We start from the raw sequence: 20,836 nt of genomic DNA, 5'->3' as shown, positions 1-20,836 counted from the left end.
ATAGAAAGCTTTAAAGTAAGTTCTTACATAGGAATATTAACAGTGAACTCATTTGTCATGTGGTTTCTGTGGCAGTCAGTGTGGTCTCCTCATCAAAGGGTGCTGCACATCACTGTTGTTCAGCGGTTCCTGTGGCCATGCATGTGGAGATGACCGTGATTGCTGCTCCTCACCCTCATGGTCTTCATCACTATAGTTTCTAGACGATTTGCCGTGAGTCAGATGTCTTGAACGGCTGATATATGACCTCCTGTAGCCTCTCTGCTCCTCATTCTGTTCGTCCACCATGTTGACAGAGGAAGCCACTTCCTTCAGACTGTTTAATGGCCTGAGAGGCATCGCTGCTTTAGATGACACTCTCTGTGGATGCCTGATGGACGGGTAGTCGGTCTCCGATTCAGTATCACCATCTCCTACAAATACAACAGCGTAGAGTACTATCTATATTACTGTCAATACAGCTGCTTAATGAATACAGTTATGAAAATCATTCGACTCTCATCAATGTATTATTTAAAAGTCCCACTAGATGGCATGACAAATGCAGTAGCCAAATAAAAGCTGTTCTTGAACTTTCTATTAAGCAAAGTATTAATATTTCACAAAAATATAAAGCAGCAGTACATTCTCTCACCAGTGTGACGGAGTCTCCCAGGAGGAAATCCAGAGTTCAGACTCCGGCCCATGGGCAGAGAGAAAAACTTCTGGGACATTTTTGCAGCATTCTGGTAGAACAAGAGCAAGGAACGGGCCAAAGACTCTCATTTCCATATTTATATATTATATAGATCATTATGTATGACATTGTGTTCTGATTTTAGACAGCATTCTTAAGGTTTTTTGTCATATGATTCTGTACTCAGTATAAATAAGTGCTCATTTCTATAGTGTTACATACAGTGCCGTGGAAGCTTCCTGCTCTGAGGCTGCGTCGTAAGCTTGTGTGGCGTCTCATCAGGATCTCCCTGGCTGTCATATCATTGGGTAATGTATGCTTATTGGTGTAAGACACTGTCTGTGAAGCATAATGGATAAAAATAAAAAATTGTGAAATATCACAAGGGACATTAAAAGCAACAAAATAAACATGAATTTCAATGCACCACTACTTCACATACAAATAATAAAAAGTAATTTGAGAAGACATTAATATTTCCCATGGTAGTCTTTGTTCAGTGCAACATTACTGGTTTCTGGGCCCCACACTGGAGAAAAAAAATTATACTTTGGACCATTTTAATAAAACCCACAATAATTAATGCAGTCAGTAAAGCTAGTCAGTATGTGTCATCAATATGAAAATACTATTTAATCATAGACTTTTTTTGGCCGCGATTAGATGCTATTTACACTAAGTGCAAACAGCTATAGATTCTATTTACACTGTCAAAATAGCACAATGTTCTGCTATTTATACTAGGCCTACTTATTGCAAATAGTGTCAATTATCTGCACTGCAGTATTGTAGTACATTATAAAACAGTACGCAAAAATAACGTATTGAGTGTAGATTATAGTTTTAATTCAAATTATTAAATGGATGCCACCTTATTGGGACAATAAAGCCCTCCCTGCACCTACCCGATACTTTTTCAACCTTTTAATTATTTCCTTCAATTTTATTGAAAATAAATGCCTTTCCTATGCGATATGAGATTTGAAACGGGAAAAAAAAAGTTTGGCCGAAGGTGGATTCGAACTCGGGTCGATCGCCTCAAAAAGCACGCGCCTCGTCATCTACACCACTCAAAGTGATGATGGACGAGCATCTAGAACTTTAATAAAATATAAAAGTAAATAAATAAATTGTATTATTTACAAATTACAATTGTAGCTAGACAGTTACCTATGGCTATTATTTTATTACAGTTGATTTTATAGTCTCAAGCATTCGGGAATCACGCAAAAGAAAATTAAGCAGTTTTACTACGATTAAACCATGGTTAATTTTTGTAAGGGTTGTGATGTCCACATGTTTTTTGTTGAAGAAACACTAACTGAATGGAAAAATAACTGAGCGGGAAATGGCTCTCCATCATATCGGTGGGCTTGGGCTGATGCTCCGCACCACAGGTAGATGGTGGGCTGGGCTCTGGGTCTGGAGTGGATCTGGCGAGATCATCCACGGGGCAGATGGTGAGTGGCGATCCATTTCTCGCCAGAGTCCACTCCACGAAGGCAGCGAATTCCGCTCGAGGTCCATCTTCAGATAACAGCGCTCTGCACGCGGCGTTCAGGCTAGCGTCATAGAACGCACAGAGCGTGTCGTCCGGATAGCTGGTGAGGTCCGTGAGGGCTAGAAACAGTCTGGTATGGTCCTCGAGCGAACGCTCCCCCTGCTCCAGCAGGAGGAGGAGGAATTCGGGCCGGACAAGGGGATCCATGGGGCACACAATGGAAACAAAAACACTGATAGAAAACGGGAAACAAAACAGAGGGTAGACGCAGAGGTAGCTGTTATTGGTCAGTTCTTCTGTCACACTTTAGCAGGGAGCAAGGAGTACTTCAAAAACACGGTCTTTAATAGTCCAGACACGGGAACACATGGAAAGCTGTTCAGAACCAACAAACACTAACTGAATGGACAAGACCTAAATACTCAGGACAATCAGGGAGGAACGAGACACACCTGGAGTCAAATTAACACAATCAACATGAGGGAAAAACTGGGTCACAGGGAACACATGGGGAGCAAAACACACACAAAACAGTCCATAATGCTGACACAGTGTAGGTCATACAAATCTGTAAACCTGGCACAAAACTGTTTGTTATTTCTGATGTAGGCCAGTGTCCTAAAAATAATTTCTTAACTAATTCCTTTGTAATGAGCATTTCAACCCCACCCCCCTTTTATGGTGGTGTTTTTTGTTGTTGTTTTTTTGTTTGTTGGTTTGTGTTTAGTTTCTTCCAGCAGTTCCTCTATTGTAAGTTCAGGACATTCTATCATAACTCACCCTCTGTCTAATCTTGTACATGTTCTTTGATAAGAGGTCATGCATATTTGTCACATCAGATGACAAAAACTTCTTCTTGGAGGCTTTCTTTCTTTCTTTGCTATAGTAAAAGACACAGAAATCAACAGGAAGAAAATCATTGTGATGCTACTGTGACCACAGACCTCTACTGAAATGACTGTTGAAATATAAACTACATAAATTCAACTAAAAAAACAAATCTGACAGTTTTAGAGATTTCTAAGAAGAGGAGGACAGGACAAGAAGTGGGACGTACTGCAATGAAATTAAAGAGGGGGCTGCACTGATGTCACCGGACATTTGGTCCAGTATCTCCATGGCGTTCTGAAGCTCCAGTTTCTTATACAGAGCCACAATGCTCGACTCGGGACGATTATCACGGATTAAAATTTTGCGAATGATCCGGTTATTAAACTTCATGAACCTGGCAACCAAAGAAATGAATACATCTCAAAATCAGTATAACAGTAGATAACTGAGTGTACAGGATTTTGTATGTTGATATTTAACTCCCACATGTAAACTAAGTCAACAACTGAGTCAAATTAAATGTCCTTTATCCATTCAGATCTTTTTCCAAAGTGAAACAAAACAAAATAATCCTAGGGTAACAGCTGTGGTAGTATCTAACAGGAAATAGTCTTTATGACAGATAAATACAGAAACGCATGTCCACACGACAAAGCTGTAAGACCAATCTAACCGGTGGTATGTTTTTGGGACACTACTGAAATGATAATAGAGAAAAGTGGAAACATGACACTAATATACTTCTAAGCTGTTGTCAGCCAATAACTGTAATTTTCCAATGAAAAAAGCTGTGTAGTCCTACTTGTCTTTCCAGTAGTAGTGACTCCATTGTCCACACAGATCCTCTATGCCAGCAACCGTGTGCTCCATTAACTGAAACAGAGTAACTGAATCAAACTAAACTGATCTCGATTACTGATTAGGCATGTTTAAACCTCTGAAGACATACCCTTTTGTGAATCTCAACATTGATGGTCTCCAGGTTTCGATTTGTCTTACGAACATTCATTAATTTTAGAAGGGGTCTTATAGTAATTCCCTGCAAAGAGAAATATTGTTTGGATACTGGACACTACTACATTTAAAAAAAAAAAAAAAAAAAGCATTAGTACTTTTATTCAGGAGGAAGCATTAAAGGGATAGTTCAGCCAAAAATGAAAATTTGATGTTTGTCTGCTTACCCCAAGGGTGACCTAGGTGACTTTGTGTCTTCAGATTTTTAACTCAAACTGTGGACCATTGACACTCCTAATTGAGATTGTAGATAGAGTGTCAATGGTCCATTTGAGAGATAGGTGGCGGTAATGCACTTATAAGTTTGCGATCCGCCGTAAAGCAAGAAGAGGAAGTTGTGAACGCGCTCAGGACTGTTGGACCACGCGGCGGATCAGAGGTAAAAAACAATATAAATACTGTTCAGTTTCTTGCACAGACTGATGGTTTCGTGTCTGAAGACCTCAATGTATCGTCACAAGCCACAGGGTTTAATTTGGGTTTTGTCTGTGTATGTTTTTTTTTCTCCCATTGACTGCCATTATATGACTGACAGACTGCAACGGTTTGAGTTAAATATCTTTGTTTGTGTTTGACTGAAGAAACAAAGTCACCTACATCTTGGATGCCCTGGGGGTAAGCAGATAAACATCAAATTTTCATTTTTGGGTGAACTATCCCTTTAAATTGATCAAAAGTGAGAGTGAAGACATTTATAATGTTACAAATGATTTCTATTTCAAATAAATGCTGCTCTTCAGCTGTCTCGTCATCTAAACTAAAGAATCCTGAAAAAATGTATAACAGTTTCAACAAAAATATTAAGAAATGTTTATCAAATAAATGACATTTTAAAATATATTAAAATATAAAAAGATTTTTTTAAATAAAACACTTATTTTAAAAATTTAATAATATATCGCAATATTACTGTTTTTACTGTATTCATTAAATAAATGCAGCCTTGGTGAAATTTTTTTTTATCAAAAACATTAAAAAAATTAATTATTCCAAACTCTTTACCAGTAGTGTATAAATTAAAAAGGTAATTAATAATTTATTAATTTATTGGTATAATATAGGTAGAGTAAAGCTTCAATTGAGCTCAATGGCGCAGAACAGAGATTAGAAATGGAAACCACAAACTAGTGGTGAATCATCTACTAATGAGTTGTTGCATCAACAGTTTAACTCTAGTTATGGGAAATTGCATCTTGTAAATACGATTCATAAAAAGGAATTCTTGGCTAGTTCGCACACAAGCAAATCGTAAAGCAAGACTCATTCGCTCGTAGTACCTGAATGAACACTGTGAAGATGATGACGACAATCGTGCCTGTGATGAACAGCTTCTTGCTACCAATGCTGTCTGGGAGAGTGAAGGCCAAGGCAAAGGACACAGCTCCTCTCAGCCCACCATAGGCCAAAGCAAACTGATCTTTGAAGTTGAAAGGAATTGTGCGGAAGGGGTTAATGATCTGCGTTAGGACCATGATTCCTAAAGGAAAAAGAAAATACATCACATTTTTGCCAATAGCACAAATAATTATGTTCTTTAACAATGGCTAAAGAAATTAAATTTTATTAAATTTATATCCTATTATAGTTTATATTTGCTATGCCTCATTCACTATATCGCTCAAAACACTGATTTGTTCCATAATGAACCACAACTATGAGTTGCTTGAAGATGCGACGACTGATTGTGCTTTGATTGGAACTATTCCTGTTGGTGGAGCAAAAATGGGCAAACTAACTGGCAATATTGTGTCCAACTATGTTACTATCAATTACTATTCTTGTGTGCTGAATTGTTGTATAACTGCATTATTGTACTTGAAATCATGCAATATTGTTTAATTGTAACCGATGACAATAAGAAAACATCCTGCTACTATTAAAAACGTAGTTTTAGTCATTTGGGAATTCTTTATAATCTCCCATACCCAGGCCTCTCCAAAGCAGAGCAAACAGCAGCGTAAAGAGGATGTAGCCCCAGTTCCACTGATGCTCTGTTGTTATGGTAACAACACCCAGAAAGAAGAAGATCAGAGTTTCTGACACACTTCCAAACATCTTAATGACATGCCGAATAGTGGTGCAGGAGCGCTGGGATACATTCTCCTCAACATAATACTTCATAGTCAAGGCACAGATTACAATACTGTAGAAACAGTAACACAACATTCAGGAAAAGCCAAAACAGTGCTAATCCATTTTTTATTTGTCTTCAAAAATGCAGTTAGGAGCCCTTACGTACGCCATGATGCTGGAAATGGCAAGGAGCTCAGCTATGAGGTAGGCCAGGTAGCTGTACAGGAAGATGATTAGGGGCTCGATCTCTCTCACTTTTCCTGTAAAGCGTGTGGTGAAGGCCGCCACAAAGCCAAACAGTACGCCGAAAAGCGTACCTCCCAAACCAACAACAAAAAATCGACCGATGTCCAGAAAAACTTCTCCGGCTTCAACCACCTCCATCACTGCTACATGATTGAAAAGATTATAGAGCACCTGAAACAGACATAAATAATACACAATCTGATTCACAAAACAACACAGAATTATGACACATATATGCTAAATTAATAAAATTACAAGTACAAATTTGATGATTAACGCATTCAGAGTAAAGCATTCACTAAGACTACTTGCCATGTACCAAAAAAAATGATCAAACCATGTGAATTAAACAAAGAAAGCTATAATTACAGTACTCAGCATAAATAAGTAACCCCCTTTAAAACTTCACAAATTCAGCAATTACTCTTTTCTTAGAAGACATACATAGGGCTCTTTGGGGATATAATATTCTAGCAAGTCTGCTTGATTAATGAACTTGATTAATGAAAATTATTCAGGAAAATAAGATTTGAGGACATACAACAATATTATACGTTTATTGAATTTAATCAAGTGTGTCCTCATTTTTGCAACCATTTGTTTAAACAAAATGTACTTATTTTACAGATATTCATTACACATTTTCTCAGTTTTTATTGAATTTTATCATCTTTCTATGAATTGTATTAGTGATCATTAAGAAAGTAAGGTAGTATTTGTTTAGAGGTGGTGTCCTTATTTATGCCGAGTACTGTGTGTGTTTTTTGCTGCTAACAAATATTTCAATCACTGAGTGGGGAAAAAACTAATGTTAATATACGAGTATTGTAGCAAGTACTTGTATATTAACTGTATATTACTGTAGAAAGAAGCGACTTCTTTCTCTTACTGTTCTATTACTATTCCTTTTCTCTTTACTCCAGTTAAAATTCAATAAAATAAGAAATAGCGTGCTTAAGTATTTAAATATTGTAATTGTGCTTAAGTATTTCATTTATGTTTGACAATAAAGAAAGCAACATTGTGTTTACCATGGTGTTTCAGCCTGTATCAAATGACTGAGTAATTATGCTGGCTTGTGTTGAGTTTTGGATTTCAAGTAATCTGTTACTAAGGCAAAATTTGAAAGGAAATTCTATACAGGCGTATTTCTTTTGAAACTAATTGTGATACTTTTTGATTAATGGCATAACTGTGGGTGTCTCCCTGCATTTTCAAAGGTATGATGTCTTCAAAACAGTTCTTGATAAAAGAATATTTCTGACTGATGCACCAAGCAAAGCATTTTTCCATAGAGAGCATGGCAATATATAAGTCTCATTCTTTCCCCAATTACTTTCTCTGACTCACATATTCTTAAGTTTTTATTGGCATTGATGCTTCCATTAATATCCTTTAACATCCATAGAACCTTTCCATTGCTCAAAATGTTCTTTATAGTGGGAAAATGTTCTTCAAATTATAAAAATATTTTTCACACTAAGAAAATTTTTTTATTTTAAGAACTGTTCACCGAAGGTTCTTTGGGAAACCCAAAATGGTTCTTCTATTGCATCACTATATATGCATCATTAAGAAAACCCCCTTTGGAAACCTTTATCGCTTGGTTTACATGTATAAACCTTGTGCACACATCACTTACCACAGTGACAGCATCATTGAACAGGCACTCTCCGAATACCACAATATAGAGCTGCTCGTGGACGCTGATGTCCTCAAACACAGAGAGCACAGCCACCGGTTCTACGGCTGAGATGATGGAGGCGAAGAGGAGGTTCTCCTGCAGGGTAATGTCCTGCACACCAAACGCCTCGATCTGGCAGATAGCAAACAGAGATATGCCAATGCCAACAGAGTTCCACAAGGTGCCAACTACAGCAAACCACAGCACCGTACCAAAATTCTCAAAGAAAGGCCGAGTGGGCATGAAGTAGCCTGAGTCTAGAACAATGGCTGGCAACATATAGAGGAAAAAGGTGTTGGAGGTGAGCACTGCCGGCGGCTTCTCGTGCAACGAGTGCATGATGCCCCCGACTATGAGACCAATGGAGATCAGCAAACATGACTCTGGCACCCAGACCGTGATCTTATGGTAAACATGGAAACCTATTCAGAAAAAAACAATACTTTTTACATGTTACTTAAAATTAATGTGTGTGTGTGTGTGTGTGTGTGTGTCTGTCTGTATAGGTTAATATATCCTGGTGGGGTCTTAAACCTGAATACACACAGACTCATTGGGACTCGTGTCTCCATGGGGACTTAAATTGAGGTCCCCATGGGTACAAAAGCTTATAAATCTTACAGAATTAGTTTTTTTGATAAAGTAAAAATACAGAAAGTTTCCTGTAGGGCGATAGAAATGATAAAAACCATTACGTCTATGGAGAGTCCCTACAAGGATACGTAACCAGACATGTGTGTGTGTATAAGTGGTTAAAAAGAGGAAAAATGTTTTGAAATTACCCTATTCATTAATCCTTAAATCTAATTTACTAAATCTATTTCCTACATTTTATATTCTAGTAATTCTCTTTTTTATACCTTTTTACCATTTTTAAAAACGTTCAATTAACAATAGAATAAAATTGCCTTTCTGACTAGCCATGTCATATAAGTAAAAAAGTCTATTGAAAATTGAGATAAGAAATGTTGCTGTAACAACCTGCATAGTGTTTCACAAACAAATCTAGTATCTGATAAGGCTGCTAAAAACTGGAATAGTCAGTACTGGACTACTTAGTAGGCTAATTAAAACAAATAAGTATACTAGTAACATCAAAAAGTCACTAGTAGGTGGTCTAAGAGAATATATGTTAACACAGCTTGCCATAGAATGTGTAATCGCTCACCTATTTTGGCAAAGGACGCAAGAAGCACCCATACAGTAATCTCAAACGGGATCTGAATGCGAGGGTAGTTCAGTGTAAACACCCCTTGGGTGGTTTCACCTGGGTCGGGGGCAGGATCAGTCTCATCCATCGGGCTCCAAGGAGAAAGTTTAGATGGAGAACTAGGCCTCGGTTTAAAAGGAACATCGATGTTTGCTCCGTATCCAAGAGATGCAATGCAAATTACGCACATCAAAAAGTTGAAAGGCGTCGTTTCATTAAAATTAAGCACCATATTTTCTCAAAATACATGCATATGCCAGAAGCTGACATATAAAAATAACAGAAAATATGTGAAGAATTAAAAGTACATTTTAAAAGCGTTCCCTTCATCTGCGTCCCTAAAGCACACTGATCACACTCTTCTTGACTGAGTCTCTGTCTGTGAGCAGGTATGTGTGTCAGATGAGGGCCATGCCACACCTGTCTGTCAGTGCCTTTGAAATAGTTTCGCTTCCTCTAGTTCTTTTTTATTTTATTTTTGTAATGCTGAAAAAATACTCTTTACAAAAATCTAAATATAGCTATAGCTCATTATTTAAACTCGTGCATGTTATATTGCTATGTTATTATGTCAGGTGCTACAGAATGGAATAATATACAGTACGGTTATATATATTCACTTCATGCATTTTATGATGTAGAAGTGCTTTAGGCTGTAACCACTAGATGGCAGTCAAGGTCTTCCGTTATGGCACCTGTCATCGTTTATGTCTGTAAAATATGCATCGAAAACATTTTCATGAGACGTTCTTTTAACACAGGCAGCCGATTAAACAAGTTAAAATGCACTTCTTTTTTTCAAACCTTACAGGACAATGCTCGCAGGCGGAGCTAGAGCAGCAACTCTGACGTCACAGCAGGGCGAGTCCAGGATGGAAGAACTGCGGAGATCGCCGCTCATCAAAACACTGACCTGACCTACAGACTGCCTTAAAATCATGGAGCATATCGGTGACTGAAACGTAAGTGATTCCTACTGCATTTTTAAAAGCTGGTGGTCTTTGTCGTCCAGTCGTGCGTGTGGTTACAGAGTTAAACAGAGGACGCAATCGTCCATTCAATTGTCATCACGCTTTATATTCCGTCAGGAGTGCATTATAACCCTGTGTCGAGATGTTATGAGCTTCAGAAGCTGAATTACGGTGCAGGATGCTCCAATAATGTTCCTGGAGGTAAAAGAATCCGCTGCTGACATAAACAAGGCGTCTCCAACACATTAGAAATGGAAACATAGACCTTAGGAAAAAAGTATTTTGCTTTCTTCTGTCCATGCAGGCGGAAAACTTAATAAAATACACTCAAAACACACAATCCCATTACTGAATGAATATCTCTTATCAGCCGGATCTTCTTAGTGATTCAAAGCTAACAGTAATTATTTCTGAATCAGTCTGAACTGTTAAGACTACTGAGCTTACTAGAGTTCTGTAAGCAGTGCCTACTTTATTAAAATGAATTAATTCAATTCTATTGTTTTAATATGCTGATGTGACCCTGGACCACAAAACCAGTCATAAGGGTCAATTTTCCAAAATTGAGATTTATAGATCATCTGAAAGCTGAATAAATAAGCTTTCCATTGATGTATGGTTTGATCGGACAATATTTGGTCGAGATGCAACTATTTAAAAATCTGAGGGTGCAAAAAAATCGAAATATTGAGAAAATCGCCTTTAAATTTGTCCAAATGAAGTTCTTAGCAATGCATATTACTAATCAAAAATGAAGTTTTGATATAATTACGGTAGAAAATTCACTAAATATCTTCACGGAACATGATCTTTATTTAATGATTTTTGGCATAAAAGAAAAATCTGTAATTTTGACCCATGCAAGGTATTTTTGGCTATTGCTACAAATATGCCCCAGCGACTTAAAACTGGTTTTGTGCTCCAGGGTCACATATAGTTAGCATTTTAAATATCTATGAAAATATTTTAAACATTCTATGTAGGCTAAACACTTTTTGCAAGAATTGTATTACATTTATGTCTGATTTATTATATCACTTGACCTTTGATCCCTAAAAACCCCAAGGGCATGCTCGTACTCTCATACTCTGAAGAGATACTTCTTGTGGATAAGTAGGCTATTTACTTTGCAAGCATTAAAAATGAGTGTAATCTGGATGTACTGCGTCTGTCATGTTGATCTACCACCGTTGTGTTGCACTTATTCATAAATCCTCTCCTGTGGCCTTATGAGATGGTAAAGTGTCCACACACTTCAGAATCTCACCAGAAATAGTAGATCATCTGGGGTCTTTTTTGCCTACTGTTTCATAAATACTGTGGATTCTGCATACTACTCTGTTTACATACTGTTTTTCACCTACTATAGTAGGGAAGTATGCAATTTCGGATGCAGGCAATGTTTACGTAGAGAGCCAGGCCATGTTTATTTGTCACATAACTGGGTATCAACCCAAGTCCGACGGAGTATGTCCTAAAGAGATGCAAGCGTTGTCCCCTTATATGTCATTCAGTATGTTTTCATTGTAAAAACAAGGGTGTAACTTTCTATTCCCTCAGATATAAGCCAATCAGACATTTAGGCTACTAGTTTATGTCTATTCAACAACCTCTCATTGCAAGAGGTAATGACCGGCCTTTACAAAGACAACTGATGCTGCGTAGGTTTAAAACAAATCATTGTTTTTTTCATGGTCTGAACAATGTCACAATGGTCCGTGAACCTAAAGTTCATGGATTTTTTATTGCGAGACGGATGCTGCCAATGACAAGTGCTTTACTGTTGTTCTGCCAATTCATGCATGAAACACAAATACAGCACATATGTTACTCTCATCCCTGTTACTGTATGTCTTCTGTGCAAGTCAGTCTCTGTCTGCCCTTCTTGACTTGTTATGACATGTTCACGCCATTCAGCTGTCTGTCACGGACAGCGACGGGCGGCACGTATTTTTTAAGAGAGATCGGCTGCTCGTTCATAGGAGAAGCAGAAGAAATGATGTAAGGTCTAGAGATGAAAGGAGAGCATGGATAATCCTGTTCTCACCCAGGCAGTGACTCATCATTAAAAGGAAATGGCTGTTCATTATGATTATAATTGCTTGAATTACAGTTGATATGAATCCAATCAAAAAGAGATTAAATAGCAAAAACTCTTTTTTTTTAAGAATTAGGGTTCTGTTTATATGAGACTCTGCTTCAGTGAACGTATTGGAGACATAAAGCCAAAAATAAATTCTGTCAATATTTATTCACGTCATTCTCCATTCCACATATTTAGACTGGCGTGTCACGCTTGTTTATAGCACACATGAAAACCAGTGATGTCAAACATGACGCAAAGGCTTGGGAGTCTATGTTTAAATTTCAGTAAATATCTCAAAATAAATATGGCTTCAGAAGACTTATGCAAGTGTCATATGAACTACTTTAATGGTGGAGCTTGATGTTTTGGGGTTTTTTATGACAAAGAGCTGTGTAAAGATTCTTCAAAATATTTATTTTCTTGTCCCTTGGAAAAAATGCAGCATATAGGTTTCAATTGACAAGAAGGTGAGTAGATAGACATTGACATCATTTTCATTTTTGGATGAACTATTTGTATTAAAGATGGCCTTTTTATCATACAAAGACTTTTTCCTGATAGCTTTATGTATATGAAAGTTGAGAGATGCACAATTTCAGTAAGAAATCCATCCAATCTTTTTCTCTGCAAAACAAAAATGGATAAAAATGGGAAACTGCAAGTCTACTGTTTGAAAATGTTGTTTTTAAGTGCATTTTTATTATGATAACCCAGGCTTAATTTATCGTGACAAAAATACAGTAAAAATAATTTAAAATATTTTTATTTTTTATATATATAATTTAAAATGTAATTTATTCTTGTGATGGCAAAGCTGAATTTTCAGCCATTACTCCAGTCTTCAGCGTCGCATTATCTTTCAGAGATCAATAATATGCTGATTTGATGCTCAAGAAACATTTCTTATTACAATTAATGATAAAAAATAATTGTGCTGCTTATTATTTGTTGAATACTGTGATAAATTCATTATTTGATGGATAGAAAGTGCAAAATAACAGCATTTAGTTGAAATATAAATCTTTTGTAACATTATAAATCTCTTTACGGTAACTTTTTATTAATTTACTGCATCTTTGGTGAAAAAAAAGGGTTAATATCTTAATAAAAAAACTCATTCCTACTGCAAACTTTTGAATGGAAGTGTTTTCATGGATTAGTCCATTTGCACATAAAGCGCTGTTCATGCAAAAACACTCTCACACATGAATTAATTTCCTCTGTATGATTGCCATGCACATAAGATCTCACATAAATAGAAACGTGACTCAGTTCTTGGCTTATTATTGTAATTTATGCTTTCTTTTACAAAAACACAACCTCAAGGTGTAAATGACTGCTGATTTCTGACCAAATGTTAGATTCATCTCACTCTAATCTGTGTTTAGACATGAAGGCGTTATATAAAATTCCCTTATATTGCCCACCTCTGTTCCTCTTTTAGTTTCAGAGATGCTCAAAGTGTTGTCCATGCCATAATTACTTTAGATTTCCCTGCCAAAGTGTTTCAAAGGATACAATACATCCAGAACTCTTTTGGCATTCTTTTTGTTCCATTTCCAGTTTCCTGTCATGTGTTAGAGATAGATAGGCCCTCTCCCGAATGCTCTTTGTAGACTTGCATTTTACATCTATGAAGTCCATGAGACTGTAAGCTGTCCTATTTGATAATTTGGGTTTAAAAATGTGCTTTCCACCCTTGATGGATTTTGTGCCAAGCCTGCACTGTATGAAACATCCGCATTGCATTGGATGAGTCAAACATCTGCTTTAGGACCCAAGAAACAGCACCTGAACAGAGCTATTGATTAGTAGGCCTGAATATGCAGGTCTGTAGCATGTATACAGCTGAGGTCACAGTTAAACAGAAAGTCTCAGCTGAAGAGAAAGTCACTCACACTTCCTGATTAAGCAAAAGGTCAGGATGTGGTTGTGGGAGACTGAGAACTGACAGTTTAGAGTGACACTGCGATAGCGTGCATGGCAGGGTCTGTATACGGATGGATTGTTGTGTTTTGTCCATAACCCATTATTCACAAAAATAACTGTTTTCAATCAGGTCTTTATGTGTGTAAATGGTTTGAGCTGAGTTGTTTGTAGAAAATGTAGAACGGCAAATATTGCTCTTGAAACAGTTATTATGTCATCATAATTCAGTAGTTGTATATCGAAACAGGAGTTGTCCTTTGTCCCAGTGTCCTGTGATGAGCCAGAAATAAATCGCTCACCCTTTATGACAGCGCAGCTGTCTAGATTGAAAGTGTGTGACATAAGCTTTCACCTAATGTACACCCGTCTCTATTTCTGACACACTGCACAGCTACTCCAGTTTATTTCCACAGACTGTCTGAAATGAATGTTTACTTTTTGTTTATTATATACACTACCATTCAAAGGTTTGGGGTCAGTAGGATACACACTCAGGCAGCATTTAATTAATCAGGAACACAGTAAAAGCAGTAATATTATGCAAAATGTGATCACGTTTTAATATAGCTATTTAAAAATGTAAATTATGCTTAAATGATTTTTAAGCTTTGAATTTTCAGCATCAGTCACATGATCTTTTTGCTGATTTTCTGCTCAAGAATAATTTATTTTTATTATCAATGTTGAAAATAGTTGTGCTTTTTTTCAGGATTCTTTGATGAATAGAAAGTTCAAAAGAACAGCATTTATTATGATAGAAATAGTTTGTAACATAAATGTCTTTACTGTCACTTTTCATCAATTCAATGCTTCCTTTCTGGCATTTTCTTTTTTTTTTAAATTTGACCCAAACCTTTTGAACAGTAGTGTACATTTAAATACTTTATGAGAGTTATGTTAAAGTCAGCTCCTGTCCTACTAATTTACTTTACATTTACATTTAGTCATTTAGCAGACGCTTTTATCCAAAGCAACTTACAAATGAGGACAACGGAAGCAATCAAATCCAATAAAAGAGCAATGATATGCAAGCGCTATAACAAGCCTCACTTAGCTTAACGCTGTACACGTAGCAAGGGTGTTTTTTTAAATTATATAATAAATAAAAAGAAAACAGATAGAATAGAGCAAGCTAGTGTTAGAGGCATTTTTTGTTTTTGTTAATTGTATAATACATTTAAAAAAACAAATAGATAAAATACAAAAAGATTAGAAATGGATAGAATGCAAGCCTAAAAGGGGCACAGTTTTTTTTGTTTTTTTTTCAGAATAGAATTAGAATAGAGAGTGCTAAAGGGTCACATAAAGATGGAAGAGATGTGTTTTTAGTCGATTCTTGATGATGGCTAAGGACACAGCTGCTCAGATTGAGTTGGGCAGGTCGTTCCACAGGAGGGAACAGTTAATGTAAAAGTCTGTGAAAGTGATTTTGTGCCTCTTTGGGACGACAGAATGAAGCAACGTTCACCTGCAGAACGCAAGCTTCTAGAGGCACATAAGTCTGAAGTAATGCATTTAGGTAAAGGGGTGCAGAGCCAGCGGTGGTTTTGTAGGCAAACATTAATGCCTTGAATTTTATGCGAGGAGGTTTAAATTTAAGGAGGCCTTTACACAACACTGGTTTCAACTAAAAAAAAAAAAAAGTGTCTTTTGGCGATTAATTTACATGACGACAGCATTTGGCGTACCTGAAAGTGCAAACTTTTGTAAACGGGTTTCAAAGCGTAAGTGTTCAAAAATGATACCGTTATTGTCGGTATCGCTATGGGTGTACGTAATTATGTTTACAATCTGTGCGCTACATGGCATGTGGTTTCTTTATAAAATGATATGCATGCACAATACGATGTTTTTTAGTCATTTTCACAGATCTGTGTTATCATTTTGACAACATTGCCCTCTGTAACGCAAAATTTGTTCCCTGAAAAATGTTCCCTGAACCAGCTCTTTCTAGCAATATTTATATGCGCTTGTCACAATACTAACGTTATAATAACAATAAGTCTATTCATCTTATAAACATGGGTTCTGTTGAATGAAAGTATACATAATTATTCACTAATTTTCTTGTTCCTGAAATCTACAACAGCAGGAAAGGCTCATAGCTGATTGGTCTGTGAATGTTCTGGGATAATGTGCAGCTTCAGGCTGGTGCCACACGTTAAGATATGGCTGGCCTGTGCACCATTTTCAGGTACTCTACAGTAGTTCCCTTTAAAGCGGTCCTGTTTGTGACTTCTCTCGTAAGTCATCTCCATTTTTACACTAAGAGATTGCAGCCAGGCATGACCTCTTTGAAGCAGTGTTGGCTGTAACTTCCACTTCCTGATAATTGAACGAGCAGCGCTCACTAGGGCATCCAAACACACGTTTTATTCTCGGATCTGATGCAAAAAAAATCAGCAAACACAAAGCCACATTTCGTCTGTGCTTTTACTTATTACTAAAACATAAAAGGGGCTTTGTTTGTTTGAATTAATAATTTTTCTCACTCCATGCATGTACTTCATATACTGTACTTCATAATTTAGCTCATAACAATAGGTAATGTTCGCACAATGGTTCTTTTTTATTTTGGTTAACATCATGTGACAGGCAACCAGTAAGTCAGAAGCGGTTGTTTGTTCCGTCACCCCTGTGCCGTTCTTAATCACTGAGTAAAAGACCTCCTCCAGAAGAGGACGAGATGAAAAACAGCTAGATTTCGGTAAGACACTCTTGACCAAAATCTGTTTTTTTAGGTTACTGAGACCTTAATTTTATAAACATTTTATAGTGTCCAATATGTAGTGTCAGTGTTTGTGTCAACAATGTCTTAAAATGATCGTACGTGTATGTGTTGCAGTGCTGAGACATAAATACAAAACAAAGAAGTCAATTTATGATTTGTAATATAGGATTTTGAATCCTTCCCTAAAAAAAAAAAAAAAAAAAAAAAAAAAAAAATATATATATTAATATTTTTATTATTTTTTTTTTTATGCTCATAAAGGCAATATGCAAAATGCAATAAAAATATTATTTAACACTGTTAAATAATGTTTGATTTGAATATATTTTAAAATATAATTTATTCCTATGATGGAAAAGCTCAATTTCATCCGATCCTTCAGAAATGATTCTCCAGAAAACATTTCTTGTTATTATTAATGTTCAAATCAGTTGTGCTCCTTAATATTTTTGTGAAACTGTGATATTTTCTTTTTTTCAGCATTCTTTGATGAATAGAAAGTAAAAAAAACAGCATTTATTTGAAATGCTTTAAAATCTTTTATAACATTATAAATATCTTTATTTAAGAAAAAAGTCTTACTAATCCAAAACTGTTGTGTATAAGTTAAATATAAATATATTATCCCCATAATTTATATTTAATATAAATAAAATATCCGTAATTTATCATAACCTCCTTTATTTTCTAGAAAATCATCCCCTATTTTCATTCCTCACTCCAGATGTCACATTATGAGTGGAAGAAGCAGCTTGTATATCTGTTAAATGTGTTTGTGTTTAGCTGTGAGTGATTCAGTTGAGTGACTACAGCTAGATCTTTGAGGTGAGAGACAAACATCTCACCATAGTCCTTTCATCTGTGTTTCCGTATATTTCCAAATTCTCCTGATGCAGTCCGTATCGAATTGGTGCATTTGGCATGAAGACAGTTTCTTTTAAATCATAATTGAATGCAAGTCTGAGTGAGAAATCTTTTTAGAGACTGGTGGTTAATAAGACGTGAAATGTCAAGGCTAATATGAGTGTGGTAATCATCAAACCTTCTGCTAGAGTTTATGGAGGTCTATAACTGCAGGCGAGAGATGAGTATTCTGATGGATATAACTGATACGACACATTCCCTGCGTTTAATATCTGAAGAATTAATGCAACAGGACACAGCTGATCACTTATAAAGACCTGTGAGGAAACTGTTCCAAAACTTATGCTCACATCAGATAGAGGGATGAACTCTAAAAGTGCTGAACGTCTTAGCTGGTAAAACATCTATGTGTTGAATCACCCAATAATAAAATGTGACATTCTGTAGTTTTGTCTCATATTCGTCTTTTAATCATATTTGTAAATGTCTTGTGCAAATGATTGTGTTCTGCCGTATATGATGTTTGCTGTCATTTGAGGCATGTAACTCCTTCATTTAGCTATGTCTAAAGTTGCGTGGGAATCCTTTGTTAGCATCCTGTTTGTGAAACATTTCCTCTTAAGTCATGAATTATCCAGCCATAAACATAAGACAGTTCTCTGGCACTGACTCCCTCTGATTGCAGCTCTGTCGTTGTGTTCAATTATAAATGTCCTCATATGAAACTGCATAAATAATGCAGAGACATACATAGTGGTTTGAGATCAAGCACAAGTCTCATTCTTTGGTTGTCTCAGGTTAACAGCCTCAGGGTCCGCTGGTTCTTCAGTCTCCAGACAGATGGTGACGCAAATGTTGACTCATCCTTTTTTGTCCCCTTTTCTCTCCTGCTTTTAGATTCCAAACCTTGAGACTGAAACAGAGCCTGGATTACTGGAAAACCTTTACCGGCAACATAAAGTGGGAGCGTACGAGTTAGTTTCATTGGTCACTGAAGTAACTGGAGCCGAGATGGCAGGAAGAGAGCGCAGTCCACGCCACAGGCCATGGTCGGTGTACCGAGCCAACACATTTGATTTGTCCTCAGAGATGATGGGGTTGGCACTAACAGGTATTATTAGGGCCCAAGCCAGTAAGGCGCAGGGCCCTATTGTTCCCCTAAGGATTATTAGGGCCCAAGCCAGTAAGGCGCAGGGCCCTATTGTTCTTCTAAGGATTATTATTTTTTTTTTTTTTATTATTTTTTATTTCGACTATCCGGGTACTTTTGGGGGCCTTAACGTGCCCGAAAACTCTTGAAAATTGGCACGCACATTGGAACCTGCGGCCATTAGGACGCCACAGAGGCTGGGACCCGGGCGTGGCACAGGGGCTCTACGGCGCCCCCTGGAAAATTGTCAGAAAGCTTGATGTATAGCTCACACATACTTGCACGTATTCATATGAAACTCGGTACACATATAGAACTCATTGAGCCGAACAACTTCCGCGCAGCATGTCATAGGCTCCGCCCAACAGGAAGTCGGCTATTCAGGGCTGTTTAAAAAGCGCATGCTCTGGAATTTGATATACTCCTCTGAGGATTTCCATACGATTGCCACCAAACTAGGTGAACATGATCTCAAGACATTGGGGACGCTAAATTGCGAAGATATTTTTGATATGTCGAACGGTTTGCCCGTGGCGAGGCGATGAAGTTATGGCGAAAAATGAGACCCAGGAAATGCCTAATAACGTCCACATACATTGTATGATGTAGATCAAACTTCAGTGACTTGTTCGTTGTATGATGCCGATCGGATAGATGTGACTATTATGACTGAAAGTTATAGCGCCACCAACTGGCTGCAGGAAGTGTGTCGTTTTCAAAATGCTTTGAATTCAGCATCTTATTTTTACTCGATTTGCTTCAAACTTCACCAGAATAATGTCAAAACACGGCCGATGTAAAACTGTGAAGGGAATATTGATATCTAAAATGATGTTGCCATGGCAACGTGTCAAAGTTGAAAATTCGTTTCTGGTGATTTTGAGGCAGATAACATGTTTAGAATGTCATGAAACTCAACACACATATCCATTTTAATGATAGTTAGACACTGGAAAAAGCTCATAAACGGGCGTGGAAGAGGCACTCTATAGCGCCACCTTTTGTCAAAAATGAGGGGGTTAGTTTTAGCTACAGACCCCAAACTCGGTACATAAATTGTTCTAATTAATCCGGACAACTTTCTAATTTACAGTCATTAGCTACGACCAACAGGAAGTCGGCTATATTTATTTTAATGTGGGGTTTTTTTTAAAACGGGCTGTAAACAAATTAATACTCCTCCAAGCAGAAACACGGAAATCACACCAAACATTTTTTATCATGATGCCAAAATACTGAAGATGCTAAATTGCGGACGGATTTAGGATATCTTGAACGATGATTTAATGGCAATTTATTAAAGTTACAGTAAAAAAGATCCATTTTATTTTTTTTTATCTTTTAAGAGCAGCTTCCAAACACTTCATAAAAAATTACATACACAGAACAATACAGTCTGAGGATATGTGATTAATTTCATGAATTTACAATACACTATGCAGAGGAGAAAATTAAAAAACTATCAGAGCTGCCTCTGAGTGAGAGGTCCTGTCAGCCTGCAGCTGAGTGAGGGGTGGGGTGGGGTGTGAGTGACTGTGTGAGTGACTGTGTGGATTGAGGCAGTGGGTGAGAGAGAGAAAGAGAGAGAGGGTCTGTTTTTTAAAATCTTTAAAAAATGCTTATAAATCATTAAAGATTTTGATAACACTTTATAATAAGGTCTCAATTCTTAACATTAGGAAATGCATTAATTAACGTGAACTAACAATGAAAAATATATTTTTACAGCATGTTAATTCTTCCATGATAGTATGAACTAACAAAGAACAATTTTTTTAAAGCATTTATTAATCTTTTTAATGTTAGAAAAATAGTCATGTTCAAAAGATAAACTTTAAAATTTAATAATATATAAACACATTTTGGATTA

General features: G+C 36.7%; 2 protein-coding genes across 3 annotated transcripts in view; one reads left to right on the top strand and one right to left on the bottom strand.

Annotated features, from left to right (window-relative positions):
• Positions 1-75: 75 nt before the first annotated feature.
• slc9a2 (solute carrier family 9 member 2) lies at positions 76-9,612 on the bottom strand (the record flags this gene model as incomplete). Its single annotated transcript, XM_079427222.1, has 12 exons — positions 9,194-9,612; positions 7,984-8,447; positions 6,262-6,512; positions 5,948-6,165; positions 5,300-5,499; positions 3,958-4,047; positions 3,811-3,881; positions 3,235-3,402; positions 2,958-3,057; positions 899-1,015; positions 635-725; positions 76-413 (listed from the first exon to the last, which is right to left on the bottom strand). Exons 1-12 carry the CDS (start codon positions 9,465-9,467, stop codon positions 76-78), a joined length of 2,382 nt encoding a protein of 793 aa, XP_079283348.1. The 5' UTR covers positions 9,468-9,612.
• A 366-nt stretch (positions 9,613-9,978) lies between these two features.
• LOC306876440 (inositol polyphosphate-4-phosphatase type I A-like) overlaps positions 9,979-20,836 on the top strand; it is a 58,763-nt gene continuing 47,905 nt past the window's right edge. For both annotated transcript variants that reach the window (XM_079427606.1, XM_079427605.1), the window contains exons 1-2: positions 9,979-10,197; positions 18,714-18,927. In XM_079427606.1, coding sequence (XP_079283732.1) covers positions 18,828-18,927 — 100 coding nt within the window. In that variant the 5' untranslated portion in view covers positions 9,979-10,197; positions 18,714-18,827. The remainder of the gene's footprint in view (positions 10,198-18,713; positions 18,928-20,836) is intronic.

The sequence above is a fragment of the Barbus barbus genome (genome assembly GCF_936440315.1).
Source record: "Barbus barbus genome assembly, chromosome: 10".
NCBI lineage: Eukaryota > Metazoa > Chordata > Actinopteri > Cypriniformes > Cyprinidae > Barbus > Barbus barbus.
The sequence above is the reverse complement of the archived record's forward strand: the minus strand, read 5'-3'. Positions and strand labels throughout refer to the sequence as shown.